At 54.5% G+C, this 15,821-nt stretch overlaps 1 protein-coding gene across 1 annotated transcript in view; it reads left to right on the forward strand.

The window, feature by feature from the left end:
* Positions 1–15,821, forward strand: part of XXYLT1 (xyloside xylosyltransferase 1) — a 37,918-nt gene that overhangs the window by 2,818 nt on the left and 19,279 nt on the right. Inside the window, exon 2 of the mRNA XM_075761209.1 lies at positions 3,724–3,871. Within this exon, the coding sequence (XP_075617324.1) occupies positions 3,724–3,871 (148 nt within the window). The remainder of the gene's footprint in view (positions 1–3,723; positions 3,872–15,821) is intronic.

Genomic DNA, 15,821 nt, shown 5'->3' on the forward strand with positions numbered 1-15,821 from the left:
GTGGGAGCAGCTTAGGCACAGGACCCTCCCTGCTGAGTAGGGCAGGGCGGACCTGGGCTGTCTCAGTCATGGGGCAGTCGTGACATGGCGTCACTGGCCCCACAGTGCTTGTGCAGATGTGTGCCAGATGTGGAACGGGGAGCGCTGTGTGCCGACGGCGAGCGGCAGATGGAGCTGGTGCTCCGCGATGGAGCTGGCTCCTGCACGGCTTTTTTGCGTGGGGTGGAGAGCGGTGAGGACGGAGGAAGTTGGCTGGGAAGCACCGGGGAGCTGCGGTGCCGGAGGAAGGACCGGCCACACGCTGGCACCCGGCCGGGCCGTGCCCTTCCTGCCCGTGCCCCGGCCTCCGAGCCCCGGCTTGCGGGGTTCTGCTGGGCTCCTACCAGGGCTTTTATGCTCACAGTTGCAGAGACCATGTCCTGCGCCGTGGGTTGCAGGGTCATCTCTGCAGCCTGTCCCACTTCCCAGCGAGCAGGAAGTGCCCGGGAGCGAGCCTGGGCCTGTCTCAGCAGCTGGTACTCTGCTTAGAGAGAGCCCCAGCTTGCCCCGTTTCCTGTAACTCTGGGCTGCGCAGTCTGACTCCTTGTGCTGATTCATATCGCTTATTTATTCCGTTCCCCTCCGAGAATAAAATTAACTGCTGTCTGCTCGTTGCTCTTCCTGGTTGCTTGTTTAGATCAGACCCGTGGAGGATGCTGCCAAACGCCGACTCCTCCGTGCGTCCGGCGCTGTGTGAAGACATGCTGGGGTGAATGTAACTGAGCTGCTGTCACCCCAGGCTTACAAGAGAGCTGCAAAGATACCTGGCATGAGAAGGAGGGAAAATTAAAGAGAAATGAAACGTGGGTTGTTTTTTTTTCTAGTGAATCAATCGAGAGGGTCTTTTCTCAGTGCAGGATGTGTGTTTATAAAACTGTGCTTGCACAGGAAACCCTTAGAACTTACTTTTCTTAATGTCCTCAGCAAACATGGTCGGATTTAGCTACGGGGATTTACTGAAAGCTGCTACACAAATAAATAACAAAGTACAAAATTAGCAGCAGATCAACAAGCTGTGCTAAAGTCAGCAGTGGGCAGAGGAGAAGCCCTCACAGTCCTGGAGAGGCTGGCCGGCCTGTGGCTGCAGAAGGAAGATTCAGCTGCTCTGGAGTTTGCTTTGCAGAAGTGCCTAACCAAAGGGTGGGCAAAAGACACAAATTTTCCTGTTTTCTTTGGCAGGGGAGGGAAGGCATATGATGCTGTGTCTGGAGTTTCAGGAGTATTTTTCCCATGATTTTTGTCCACTGGTGCTTGGCACTCTGCTCATTTCAGAGTGACTGGAATTGGTTTGACTTTTTTTTTCCCCCTGCTCAGCTGTTTCCTATGTGCTGTGCAGACCTCAGGCTGCCTTTGCTGGAGGCAGAAGGGCGGTTACAGGTGCTGTATTTCTCCTCCATGCCTCTCCTCTCCAGTCCGGCCAGACCCCGAAGCTGCCTCTACCGAGCTGGGCTGGGAGCAGAGCGTTACGCATCCCAGTGCTGGTGGTGCTCAGCTCCATGCACAGGTGGTCAGTGCCTTTGCACCTGGAGAATAGTGGTGTTTTGCTGTGTTTGGTAACCCAGGGATAGCTGCCGTCAGCAGCGCTTGGTGCTGCTGACCTGCTCCCCACAGCTGTGCTGCTCTCCTGCCCGTTCCTGCAGTGCTGCTGGTGCTAACCGTGCTGGTGAAGCTTGGCAGGGCTGGGGCAAGATGCTGCCGTAATGTTCCTGGTAACGGAGTTTCCTCCCTTACTGTGTCTCAGGGAAGGATTATGTATGCTGTGTTATCCAAAGCCAGGTGTGACTGCTGCTGAGCTCTCCCAATTCCTGGTACGTGTTGTTCTGTTTTGCCTGCCATCCTCCTGCAGGCGCTTGGCCCTGAGCCCAGCAGCCAGGACGCCAGCAGCGTGGCTGCCCTGTCGAGGGACACGCTGGCCACAGAGCCTGTGCAAGGGCTGTCGTACAGCGCCTGGCTGATGGCGGGGGCCAGCATCGAGCCCTTGGCCAAGGGCGAGTGTTTGGGGTTTCCTCCAATGGCACCTCACTGTGTGCTCAGCTGCTGTGCCTAGGGTTGGGATGGGCCCATCACCGTGCCTTGTTCGGTGTACTGCAGGTCCCATGAGCAGCTCCCCGCCTCTGGCGAGCTCTGCTCGGATGCGAGAGCGCTTTGATCAGGGTAATGTTTTCTGTGAGAAAGTGTGGGAGGAACAAGCTCCAGACTGCTCCCTGGCTCTGTCTCTGTGCCAGCCTCGCTGGGCATCAAAGCAGCCCTTGTGCATCTCATAGAGAGGACGGATGGTCATTGCACCCGCTCAGGCTGCCTTTTCCTCTGAAGCACTTGACTTGATTGAGGTTTAAAAAAAGCAAATGCTCTATCTTGTATGTTTAAGTGCATAGTGCAGGGCTCCTTGCTCTTGAGCAGATGAAGTTTTAGTAAGAAAAAGGAGTAAAACTATAGAACTGTTGAATAGTTTAGTTTGGAAGGGACCTATGGAGTCATGGGGTTGAGTTCCCTGCTGAAGCCTTACAGAAGTGTCTCTGTATCCCTCAAACAAGGGATATAGGCTCTCCTTTCCAAAATTCAAGTACTGTTGCAAAGTCGTGTCCTCACTGGCCTTCAGTTCCTACTGGGCTCTTCCTGCTTTCCCTGGCCTGAAGAAGGCGGTGCGACCTCAAGTCTCCACACTTGAGTTCCTGCACTCCCCCTTATCCGCACCGGGGTCGTGTCCCTTGTCCCTCTTAATTACCCTGAAAATCCCTCCTGTTATCTTGTGTGATTCAGTGACCTGCATCCTTCTGTGTGTTTAACAAGCATTGGGCTGCATGGAAGTTCCTGTTTCTCGGACTTTGACCAAAATTTCTTACAAGCTTGTAAAATTTCAGTAGTTGACAAGGTACATTTGCAGTTGCTCCTGTTTCTGGCCCATAGCCACGACCTGCGCAATGTGCTGGTGCTGGTGCGTGGGCTCCAGCAGGTCTAAGGAGTGCAGAGCATTGTTGGATGAGCAAGAGCAAAGCTCCAGCACAAAGCAGGCTGAGATCCATCTAGAGAAGATGCTTGGCTCTGCTGTAACTGCTGATGTTTGGATTTTCATCAGCGTGCTGTGGCCCGTCATTCCTCTCCCCCTCCAGCCTCGGCGGGACGTGCTGCAGAGCTTGCCTCCATGCTGGGCGGAGGTTCAGGAAATCCGGGCTGCGTCCCTGGCCCTGTCGCAGCCTGCCTCTGTAGCAGGGAGCGGGTCTTGGTCCTCAGGGTAAGTGACGTGGTCTGGCTTGCCTCAAAACGGCAGGATGCCAGAGCCTGGAGTGAACCGTCACCTCTTCTGACGGACTCCATATGGGAGACCAGATATGTGGTTGCATTAGGCAGTGGGAACAGGCCAGAAAAAAACCCCAAACGTTGAACAGACTTGATTGTATGAATGGATTTGAGTCTCTCAGCCCATCTCACGTTTATGAAATGGTCGTAAAAATCCTTCCCTCCTTTCTTTCCCTGACGCCTTAGCTAACTGTCACGGCAGGGGGCTGTGCAGTGTGCAGGGGCCAGGGCAGTCGGGCCCCTTTGTGCAGCTGCACTGCCACAAGCAGTATTTGTGTTTAACAACCTCCCCCTCTCCCTGTGCCAGTGCAGGCTGAGCAAAGGCTGCCAGCACTGAGCCAGTCCCCCGAGGCAGTGGCTAAGTGGTGTTTCTGGTGTCTCTCCTAGGTAATAGTCCATGATGTGAACGAGCTGACAGAAAAGCTGTTTCCAATTGTCAAAGCCATGCAGAAACACTTCAGTGCTGGATCAGGCACCTACTACAGTGACTCGATCTTCTTCTTGTCGGTCGCAATGCATCGCATCATGCCCAAAGGTAAGCCTCCGCTGAGCTGCCGCAGCAGCTGCCTCTGGCAACACAGACTCTCTTCTGCACTGGTATGTTATCCATTGTTGTGTGAAATGCAAAGAAAGTTAACGAATTTTTACGGTGGGCTCCCGGGGTTCTGCTCCTCCCTGCAGTGATGGACCCTTCGGTTCAAGACCACTCACATCCAGTTCTCTGCTGGCAGGATGTTATCTGTGCCGCAGCTGGCCCTGCCCTCGCACCCTAAGGTGGTAGGAGAGGCGAGACAGGAGCAAGTGTGCTTGCCCTGTGTGTGATCACAGCCCTTTTCCCCATGGGGTGTCAGCAGAAAGAGGTGCCTCATGTTTGTGGCACGGCTGCCCGGCTGTGTGCTAGCAAGCGTCAGCAGAGAGCAGTTGTCGAGCCTTTCCTCTTGGCTTCGGTGAGCTTTTGGAAAGCTTTGCTGATTAGCAGCCACAGATCACTTAAGTTTCCTTATTGCGCCTTTGCTCTGCTGTTATTGAGTGCGGGAACAACAATAAATCTGCAGGAAAACAAGGCAGCTGGCAAAGAGGGCTTGGCTCAGTTGATGCCATGTTTTCCTTCCCCAGCTGCGCATGGGTGCTTCTCCTGGGTCCAGCGTGCTCTCCAGCCTTGGACTGGTCACACGGGGAGGGTGTTGGATCCCTGTGCTCTGAACCCCTTCCCCGGAGCTCCCCCAGCCCTGCCTGTCGCCCTCCCTGTGCCACAGCAGGGTGCCGCTGGCAGTGGCGGCAAGGAGACCTGGGGTGCTGCCTGGCCGTACGCCTGCCCCAGGAGGAGAGGTGACCAGCCTCTCAAAGCTGCTTGTGGATGGCACGCAGTGGCAGCCCCTTCCCACATGTGTGTGTTGCTGAAATAGCTGGTGGCTAGCACCACCCGCAGCTTCCTCGGCATCTGGAGCCTCTGCTCAGCCAGAAGATTCCCTGCAGTCTTCCTACCATGGATCTCAGGTGCAGTCTTGCTCTTGCTGGGACGTTACGGGGGCAACTCCCCTGTCCCCTGCTGGGCCCTGTCCCAGTTTGGCTCTGCCCAGTAGCTTCTGCCTCTGCACCAGTTCATGAGGCTTTCTCTGGCCATGCCCCTGTCTGGGAGGCACAGCCATCCCACGCTAGCTCATTAAGTGGTGGGGCAGTGGTGTTTAATTTGTGCTGGCAGGAATTAGGGAAGAGCAGGGAGGGAGGAGGTGGCCTGCTTCGTGTCCTGTCCCCCTGTGCCCTTCCCCAAGGGCTGTGGGGCAAGGCAGGTCCGAGGGTCCCATCCAACCCTGCCGATCATTACTCTGGTCTCCAGCGAATGTGCTGTACTTTGCTCTCCATTAGACGTGGGTAATTTATTTTTTTGTCTGGTGATGTCTGCATTGCGAGTACTTTGAAGTACGCTGAATACAAATGACGGTATTAATGCTGGCTAATTCACTCGTCCGATTCCCTACCCTGTCTTTAGCATGCGCTAAAGATATCCATGTTGTGCCGCCTGCCAGCAAGAAGCTGCTCAGTCTGAAAAGCCTTTTCTCAGTTCATCAACCTGCTGGTTGTCTCATCTCTTGGAAAGCTTGTTTGCTCTCCCTCAGCCTGATGGGGCTTTCAATGGTCTGTTTGGGGCACAGGATGTTTAGAGAGGCATTTTTACAGTTTCATGAGCTTAGTTTTTGTTTCAGAAGCTGCTAGTAAAGCTGATTTACATTTCCCTTGCAAGGGAGGTCAGATTTACTGCACTGGGTGCCTGGTGATTTATGGGCTGGCGGGGCTCCCCAGCCCGTTCCCTGCTTCCCGACACGCAGCCAGCACCGGACGGGAGGCAGCAGGGAAGGCTGCAGCTCTGCTGCCCACTTGCAGTCTTGCGGGTGGCGTAGGAATGGCACTGGGCTCCTGCTGCTCTCCTGGCTCTCACAAACCAGCCTCTGCTGGCATGAGCAAGCCACTTTGCTAAGTTGGAGGAGAAAGGACTAAACCTTCCTTTTCAGGTAGTATTAGCATTTTTCCTGGTGCATTTCTGTGTCATTTCACCTGCCCTCAATGCTGCTTCTTTTTGTGCACCTCTGCAGGCACATTTGGTTCCATAGTGTTAGCACCAGTTTGTTGTGGAAGCCAGATTTGATTGGAAGCTTAAGCATCCTCCAGCAGAAACGAAGTCCCTGATCTGAATATTAAACTCTCATGTGTGTTTGTTTGCATTTTTATTAATCAGTCTATAGTTTTTTTTCACTAGCTAGCAACCTTTGCATTGAAGTTGCCTGGCTTTGGTTTCCCAAATTTATCATTTTTTGAAGGGAGGCATTTCCCGAGTATCATGACTTAGTGATTTGTTTGGAGCCTTGGAGCTGTGACAAGGCACTGACTTTGCAGACCAATGGCACCGAAAACCGAACACCAGGGTTATTTTTCTTTTTTTTAAAAGACTTTTGTGGAACACGTGCTGGCTGTGTGCACATTGCACTGAGAATAAATGGGTTTTGCCACTCAGCTGCTCTGTCTTTCACTGTTGCTTGGGATCCTTGCCCAAAAAACTTCAGATCTAAAACCCGCAGCTGCCAAACTATAATATAACAGCTTCTTAGCTGGTGTAAATCATGGAACTCTCTTGCCTTAAATGTCTTACATCAGTGGAGTTAATCTGATTTAAACCAGCTGGGGACTTGGTATGCAGCGTGCAGAAGTGCAGACTGCATAACTCTAGTCTGTGCATGAGGCTCATAAATCCTGTTTTAATGCGGTGTGGCCAGGCCCGAGGAGCTGGAGGAGGGCTTGATGCATCGCAATGGTTCTGCAAGGGAGAAGTGATGGGAACGTTACACAGGGAGTGGACAAGCAGGGTTCAGGCTTAGGAGGAGCTGCCAGGATGAGAATGATGCCAGCATGAAATGGTCTTGGGACTTGCAGAGCCGTGCTAGGAGGGGAAGGGAGGACAAGGACTCGGACCTCTCTACTTCCTTTTCAGTCTGCACATCCAGAGGTGGCCATTCACTTCCCGACTGGCTTCAATCCCTCTAATCACTTGTCATTTCAGTCATGTAACTTAAGAGGACTCAGCAAGCTTTTTATCAGCCTCCTTATGGACATGTGAAAGAGCATGGGCAGGTCTGCCTGGCAGGCAAGATGCGAGGGAAGGAGGAGATGGGGTGGCAGAGGGGCAGTCTGGGGAAGCTGTGGGCTTCCCAGGGAATTCTTGGTCCTGATCCTTGGCCCAAGTCAGGTAGTTTTCAGGGAGAATTAGTTTAGCAGCTGGATGTCCTCAGCAGCTGGTGGGCTGAGGGAGAGACGTCAGCATCCAGCAGCTTGGGCAGAGCTTTGAAAACTGCCGTTTGGTGTTTGACTCCATTGGTTTTGCTGACCGTGCTGCAGCAGGATGAGCCTGTGGGAGGAGAGAAGGAGCAGAGGGAAAATGGGACAGGATGGAGAAGCAGCTTTGTGGCTTGTCTCTGCCAACTTGGGCAGAAGAGTGGAGTCCATTAGCTCAGGGGAGTCTCTGAAACCTGGCTGGAGGTACTGTGCCTCACGTGGCATGAGGATATTTAGCAGAACTTGGCTGAAGATGATATTTGACAAATTGGAGGCAGCACGGTTTCCTGGCTGGCATTTTTCCTGGGGAGTAGCATAATCTCTGAATATGGTCTCCTTCTCCCCCCCCCCCGGCAGTGTGTGGACAAGCTCTCGGGGTTTGTCTCCCACTGACTGGCCCAGCCTGAAGGCAGAAGTCCTGATGAAGGGTGGGAGATGAGCACGGGGCGCAAAGGGCCCCTGGGCTCTGCCGTGCATGAGGTTAGCCCTCGTGCAGCATGCTGCATCTTCCAGGCGCTGGCGAAGCACTAACTCCTTAATGCTGGTACCTTTCTGGGTGGACAGGGAGAGGAACATGACTCTGCTCCCCAAACCTGGTGGGATGCAGCTGAGCAGAGCCGCAGCTGGGATGTCTGCCTGGAGAAGGTGTGCCAGCGAGGATGGGCCCTCCTGCTCCTGCTAACATGGCCCTGTGTCTTCACACGGGTGGTGAAGGGAAGAGTGCAGAGCAGGATGGCGTGTGACTGCAATGTTTAAATCCGCTAACAGGATCTCTTACAGCATATGTATAAAATTAGGCTTGTAGATCTCCAGGAAAACAGCTCAACAGGATGGTTCCTCCTCGCACCCAGCGTCTCTTCTGCTTTGATGCCTGCTGCATCCCAGAGATGCTCCATATGCATGCACAGCAGACAGCAAGAGCCATCAGAAGGTGTCTAGCTAACAGCCAGGGAGTGAGGCAAATGCTGTTCAGCTCACCTTCAGTTTGTTTTAAATGCTTTAAGAGCATGGGGCCAAGAGGGAGAAGAGAGCAAATCCCCTGTCTGGTTTATTCTGGTGTTATGAATCTGGGTAAGAAAGTGGATGTGTTGGAAAATATTTGGGAGAAAATGTTTGGTGAGGAAATGCTTGACCTAATTATCACTATTGAAATTGGCGAAGTGAGATACTACTAAATTATTAAAATCACTGGTTGCAGTGCTTACAAGAGGCGATGGATAAGAGAAGTAGGAGCTGGGTGGTGCTCTACTGTGAAGATGCACCTGGGGACTTGCTGACTGAAAACTCAGGAGCTTGATCTGCAGGTACATTTGATAAGTTACTCATCAGGGTAAGGCTTGTAAGGGAACTAAGCAGCAGTGGGAGAAGTGAGTAAGCTTCTGTGTGACTAAACACAGATGAGGAGCTACAAGGAAGGAAAACAAGGCAGGACTGATCATTATGTATTGCTGAAATTTATGGTGTATCAACGTGTTGGAAAAACCCTAGAAGAGGTTCAGAGAAGAGCAGTGGCTTCTGTACGGGACAGACGTGGCTGACTGGGACCCTCCAGTCTGGGAGAGGGCTGGCAGAGGAGCTTACGGTGTAGTCCATGAAGCCACGAGCCATGCGAGGCAGATGTTTGTGCAAGAACTGGGGGGCATCAAAGTTGGTGAGAGGCAGGTTTAAAACAGAGTGTGGTGATCTATGGAGCTCCTTGCAGGACGTTGTAGATGCTGGGCTGCCTCATGAAAGAGGAAATCATTGCAAGATGCTGTCTGATAGACACCAAGCCTGGGGACCTCCCCGAGCTGCAAGCTGTGCAGGAGCACGTCGGGGGGACGCGGCTGTGTGTGGTGGGGGGAAGCACGTCCGGCTATCACAGGTGAATAACTGGCACTGTGTCCGGGGAAGCGGCCGCTGGCAGGGAGCTGCACCATTGGCTTCATAGCAGGTGTCCAGACTTAATGTCCGTGACACACCAGGATCAAATGGGCAGTCCAGTGGTCTCCCTGGCCTCAGACTCTGAACAGGGCAATTTCTCCAGCTCATTATCAACGGCTGTACTGATTGTTAAGCGTAGACCAGATTATAATGTTTGTCCAAGCTGCCTGTTAATGACCAAGTCCCAGGCCACTTGGGGTTTGGTGCTGCTTGCAGCAGGCTCCAGCTGCTGGCTCTGGCTTGGTCTCCCATGAAACTGCTATCAGCCTTTGCCTGCTCTGGGAGTCCCGGCCCAGAGACAGCAGCCTCTGTGAGCATCAGCTTACGCCTTTCCCACCGAGCAGCGCTGGAGGGAGGGCAAAGGCCAGGGAGGAGACGTGTTGGAGCGAGCGCTGAGCTGCGCTCTGCCTTGGGGCACCTTGCCTGTGCCGAGGCCAGGCACCCGGACCATGCCTGCCACTGGCTGTGGAGCTGGAGAGCCCGGGAGCTGGGAGGAGTGGGTTAAGCAGAGAGGTGTCAGGAAAATAGTCCGTTTGCTGGAACAATGCCTTGACAAGTAACTGTCTTCTGCTAGTGCGTTTCTGTAAAAGCAGGAGGGCAGCATCCTGAAAACATAGGTGTGCATGCATGAGGGTTTGGTTTGCCATTGCAGCTGTGATGTTCAAATGGGATAACCTGTATCGGGCTCTGTTTGCCTGTGGGGTGCCAGGTAACTGCACGCAGTGTTTCCCCTCAGCAGTGCCTGTGTGCAGTGAGTTACAGTGCACTAATCCTGTGTCAGACAATGAACAGAGAAATGTGCATCAGAGGCCTGTAAGGCCTTCCCCATCTCCCTCGGCAGAGGGAGATGGGGAAGCATCACCACCTCTTCTTCCTCCTGTCAACTGCAGAGCGATTCCTGGTGCACGGTGCAGCTACCCATAAAACTCAGCGACTTACACTGTAATAAATGAGCATTTTGAGAGAGCGTCACTCCTGATCCTTTCCTGCTGGCTGAGCATTCCCCACCACATCGGGGATACACAGAGATGCAGTGGGTTGGGAGAGTGCTAGGAGGAGAGTGCCTGCGTCCCAGATGCTCCAGGCCTGATCTCGCATTATTGAAGTGGACATGTTGTGAGGAGGCACAGAAAATTGGGGTCTGTGGTGGAGTCATGGGAGATGGCCCCAGAGCCACGTGCTCCCAGGCCACAGTTCCCATGGGATGCTGCAGTAGCTGAAGGGTTTATTCTGTCAAAAATGTTTCCATCTTTAGAGGGATGGAGTGAGTGTTTCTGGTGTGCTCTCAAAACCTCCTTCCCTGCTTCATGCCGTGGCCACATGAAAAACAGACAGATTCCTCCCCTGGCCTGTCTCTGGACTGCACGCACTCATGTCAGATCCTGTGATGAGAAGAGAAGAGGCTGGAGTGAAAGATTTGCGAGCAATAGGGAGAGCAGTGCCAGCCGTTGTTCCTTGCTGAGGCGAGCCTGTTGTGCAGCGGGAGTTGTTTTCACGGTGCTTTCTGGAAGCAGGCAACATCAGACCTAAATAAACCCACCCCAGGTAAATGCTGGAGGCTGTGGCCTTGTAGAGGGGTCCTCACCTGCTGAAATGAGATGCTAACCCCGTCTGGCTGCCTGCAGGACGTGCCTCTCCTGGCAGGAGAGTCCCTCGGCCCCAGCCCTGCTGCGGAGGAGCCCTTCAGTAGGGCTGCTGCAATGAGGCAGACACGGATGCTGCTCAGCAGGTACCCAGCAGCCCCCGGGTGCTTGGAATGGCAGAGGCCCCTTCCCCGCGGCACTGCTGCCACTGGGGGCTGGCACGACCCGCAGCCCTCAGGGCTGGTGTCACTTCTCATCTTTTCCACTGGCTGCGTCTCGCTGCGGTGCCACCATTGATTATTTTTGGATGTCCTAGATCTGTCAGGCCGGGGCAGGCACGTGTGGCTGTTTCCCCCCTCCCCATGGAGTGGCGGGCTATCAGCGCCCAGTGCTGGAGTGGGTGCTGGAGTGGGTGCTGCCCTCCTCCCTCCCCAGGCAGCCCTGCTCCGCCGTCCCCAAAGGGTGGAAGCTGCTGGGCGTCACCCGACATTGATGCCGGGGCTGCTCTCCCCCACGGCCTTGCTCCCCACTCTGCCATAGCTCATTAGAGCTTAGCAGGAAGAAACAAGGACAAAATCTGCCTGCAGCCCTGCAGCCCCTTCCCCCACCTTGTGCAGTTAATCGGGACATGAGCTCATCTACCTTAGTGCATTTATTTTCCTGTATCTCCTTTTGGTTTCCCTCTCACCCCCCTGTAACTTCACAGCTTTCCATTCGCACGGCTTTGTAATTTATGGCAACCTGGAATTAAACGTTATTTTGTCTGATTAAAAGGTTTCCTGCTGCTCTTCCTCCAGCTCCAAAAAGTGTCTTCACACTCCTCCCCCAGCAGCACTTCCAACTCCATCCTGAAAGCTGTTGTCTGCTCACCAATGTCTTTGCTTTGGAGTCCGGTTAAGAGCCGAGGTGTTGAGCACCATTAAATATTAGTCCCTCAGACCTTGATGGATTACGAGGAGACACTTGGATACCCAGGAAAAATTAATTTCCTGGAACAAAACACATCCATCTCCTACTGAGTCTTCCCCATCCCTCTGGAGGTGGCTGTGGGGTGTGGAGCAAGGCGAGCAAAACGATGCTGCTATCAGCACGCAAGGCTGTTGTTGCCGCACCAGACCCCTGAGTTTACCCAGGTGCCTGCCCTGCGTGGGTGGTAACAATGATTTGTCATCTGTCTCTGGCAGGTAGCCTAATTTTTTAATTAGCTGATAGGCTGGAATTGCTGTGCAGCAGCCTCTGCTCTGCTGGGTGCCTAATCGGTGCCGCAGAAACCAGCGTCGTGGCATGGTTAGCAGCAGGGGTGCTTGGGCACGTCCCCCCTCACCTCCTGCCCTCCCCTGGTGCCCTGTTTGCAGTGAGGGGAGGCTGCTTGATGGGGAGGGGCACTCCTAGGCTGCCCCAAGGGAGCAGAGGGGACCTTTGGCTGCACGGCAGAGATGAGGACCTGCGTTTAAGTGGGCAGCTGGAAGGTAAGCTGTCTGCACCTTGACAAGCTCTGCCGGCACGGGGCTTTGTAGGATCGTCTGCTTTTGGGAGGATGGGCTCCAGAGCAGCATCGGGTCTTGGGAAGGCAGACTGCAGCCCCCCAGTCACCGGCACACTGGCAGCAAGCTCTGCAGAGCGTGTTGTGCTTGCATGCGTGCGTGCATGCCCCCGCCTCGACTGCCTTCCTCTGGGCGAGGCTCTCCAGTGCTGTCGGGGTCAGCTGCGCAGGCAGCAGTGATTAATCCTGGAAGCAGAGGGGCAGAGTTTATCTGTGGAGAAAATAAGGCCTGGCAGGGGGAGCACACAACCAGAGAGGAAGCTGCTCACAGCCCTGCTGACAGCAGGAGGGAGAGCAGCTGGGGGCAGCTGGCAGCGCAGGGGGGTGAGCCAAACACAGGGAGCCTCTAATGAAGGGCAGGATGGACAATTCAGCGTGTTTGCATAAATAAACGGTGAGTATCCACACTGGGCTTGTGGCGCTGGCATTGCCGCCCAGCACTGCAGCTGCACTCGTGCTCTGCTTCCCGCTGCAGCGGAGGCTTTTGGGGGTGGCCAGCTGCTGCTGCTGGGCAGCACCCTCCAGGTTGTGCAGGGACCCTCCAGAGCCTATTGCTTACCCTGCACCCACGCCTGGCCTTGGTGCTGGCCGCAGGAGTGGTGTTTTTCTTGGCCACGCGTCCCTCTGAGCCGGCAAGGGCGGAGGATCCTGGTTTCACAGCCAGCGCGGGCGGCTTTGCAGAGCCACGCGTTGCTGCCGGCAGGCACGCTGCCCGCTGGAGCAGGGGCTGCTGCTGCCCTGCTCCAGGAGGTTTATTGCCTGGGGCAGTGATGCGAAAGTTGCTGCTGGTCCTTCACAGCTCCTGCTTTCCTTGGGATCTCACCCTGTCGTGATGGGGACAGCTAAAAAGCCTTCTGGCTAAAAAAAAATCATCGGCAGTCAGAGCCAAACTCAAAGCAATGGAGAGAGGTGGAAGGGAAGCTGTCCAGGTGTGCCCAGCATTTGCAGACCAGCAGACCTGAGTCCTCCAGCCCTGCTGGTCCCAACTCAGAGAGCCTGGGCTGCCCAGCCATCTTCTTTGTGACGGTTCAAATCAGGTGGCGAAACACACAGCCACCCCCTAGCCCTTCCCAAGACCCCAGCAGCAGCCATGCAACACCCAGAGCTGCAGCCAGCAGGGGACACTCCTGTCCCTTCGCTGCACGGTGTCACCCATGCTGGCTGCTGCCACTGCTGTCCCTGCAGAAGGGTCTCTTAGCTGCTCTGCACCTGGCAGCTGCTGTCCCTGCCTATCGCCCTGCCATTGCGAGGCCGTTGCCCCCCACGCAGTCTCCAGAAGGGTGGAGGGGGCTTCTGTGTCCATATGTTGCAAGACTTGGTGCTGCTGGCTCCATGGGTAAAGGCGAAGCGGCATGCCTGGGTCATGCAGCACGCAAGGCATGGTCAGCAATCCTGGTGGTATCTGCCTTAATCTCACCTCTTCTGCTCTGCCTGAGCGCAAGGCACCAGCCTCTGGCCCTGGAGGTCACTGCTGTGATGCAGAGGATGTGCAGGGAGGTCAGGGTGCTCCCATCTGATACATGTCGGAGGAGTCTCTCCTCATTGGCATGGTGCACCAAGGTGCTTAGGTCCTTCAAAACTGGTTTGTTGAGACAGGTGGAGACCCCGGTGCAGAGGATGGCGGGAGCAGACCCAAATCACCACTAGCATTGGTGACAGGCATCTGCCTCAGCAGTGTGTGTGAGATTTGGGCACAGTGCAGCATGGCAGGGTGGTGACCTGTCCCCTCCTGCCATCCTACCGCTCCCTGCAGTGTCTCCACTGCCAGACCAGCTGCAGGCAGGATTTTGTACTTGGAGGAGGGAGCTCAGCTTGTGTCAATGGGCTGAAGAGCTACACCACCTCCAGGAGGTTTCAATTCTCGTTTCTTCTACTCTAAAGCTGTTAAACCACTGCTCAGTTAACAGTGATTAAGTCCACGCCATTGGACAACTTCTGCCCTTTGCATTGTGATGGCAGCTCTCCATTTTGCTATTTGTTCCTGGACACAAGTTATTATTTTCATTCTTTTTCCCTCTCTGCGGAGTGACGGTGCCTGCCGGTGGTGGCACGTCTCTGCCCCAGATCTGGCGTGGTTTGTGTGGAGGAAGAGGGTTTGGAGCCAAGGCCAGCGCTTATGCCCCAGCCCTGCGCCTGCCATCTGGGCTCAGCTTTGCCAGGGTAGCAACCCTCATACAGAGAAAGTTGTTGTGATGGATGTAAGTTTGCCCACAGAACAGCCTGTGCTGCACGCGGAGGCCAAGCTGTGGGCTCTGTGTCTTCTGCCTTGTCTATTAGAGCCCAGTGTATGGTTGGTGAACCACCCTGGGCTCCCCACACCTACATCCAGGGATGCCTGGTGTCCAGGAGGTTTGTAGCTCACACAGGAGCCTCTCAAATCACATGTCATGCTCCAGAGACTAGTTTTGGCCATCACTAGGTGACCTGTGGATGCGCCAACGGCGCGTGGAGTGCGGCAGCATTGTCTGTGCCACGGGGAGTGCACGCTGCTGCTGCATGCCTCTGCCCTGGCTGCCTGCAGCACTGGGGAGGCAGAGACTCGCTGGTGGCAAAGGCACTGGTGCTGCCTTTCTCTCCTGGTTTCCAGCGCTGCAGACCTTGCTGTGGGATCATGCATCCCTTAAGCTGGTCTTTCCCCTCTGGACGTGGCTGGAGGGAGGGTTTGAGCCAAGCCCAGACAGCAGCTCTGCTGCTGGTATGAGGCTGCAATAAAACATTATGAACATTAAACAGGGCCAGCCTGTGCTGTAAAGCTGTCACTGCTAATGGAGATCATCTCTGCTTTGAGTGGCATAACTCCCCTTTATGCACCATGGCTGGAAGAGCTGGAGTTGAATGGAGCAGAGGGTAAAATATAGTATGGCAAAGTCAAAAAACTTGCTTGCTGAGCAAAACACTCTCAGCTTTTTCCCACATTTCCAGCTGGACCCCTCCAAGCAGTTTGTGCCTAAGAGAGCACGCGATTCCTCTACCCCCATATGGCAGCCAGGACAAAGCGCTTTGTAAGAGGGCAAAAGAGCATGATACATCATAAATATTAGTGCCTGGCCCCTTGCCAGTCCCAGGCAGAGAAATCATCTTGGCCATTAATCCATCCCTGTAAGCTGCATCTGGCAAAGCGGCGCTTAATGTCACCCATGCTCATTTTTGTCTCAGTGTTGCAGTTCAAGCTTGCTTTAAGGGGGGGAAAAAAAAAAAAAAAAAAAGGAAAAGTACTTTGTGCTCTCTGGGTCTAATTTGTTAGTGAGTTTTTCCTGGGAGGCTCTACCAGCACAGCATGGCACCAGTGCGGGGTGCTGGGGCAGGCAGGACTAGGATTGGAGCTTCCCCCAAGCTCAGCTTTCATTCTCTGCTGTGATTAATTGCAGTTAGCGCTCATCTGTAATTTTAGAGAACAATCAGATGACGTGCCTCACGGCTGATTTAATTGAAACCTGATGAGGAATCAGAAAGCTGCTGTGCACCAGAGTGAGCCATGCTGGGATCCTCCTGGGAACCCCATCCCCTCTCCCCGTCCTCTGCAGCACCTTGGAGGGCTCGGGCTCCCCCACTGTTTCTCTTGGGCTGAGCTTCTGCTGTAAGTCCGGGGTCTCCTCACCCTGGAGGAGGTA

This window comes from Balearica regulorum, chromosome 9, assembly GCF_011004875.1.
Source record: "Balearica regulorum gibbericeps isolate bBalReg1 chromosome 9, bBalReg1.pri, whole genome shotgun sequence".
Taxonomy (NCBI): domain Eukaryota; kingdom Metazoa; phylum Chordata; class Aves; order Gruiformes; family Gruidae; genus Balearica; species Balearica regulorum.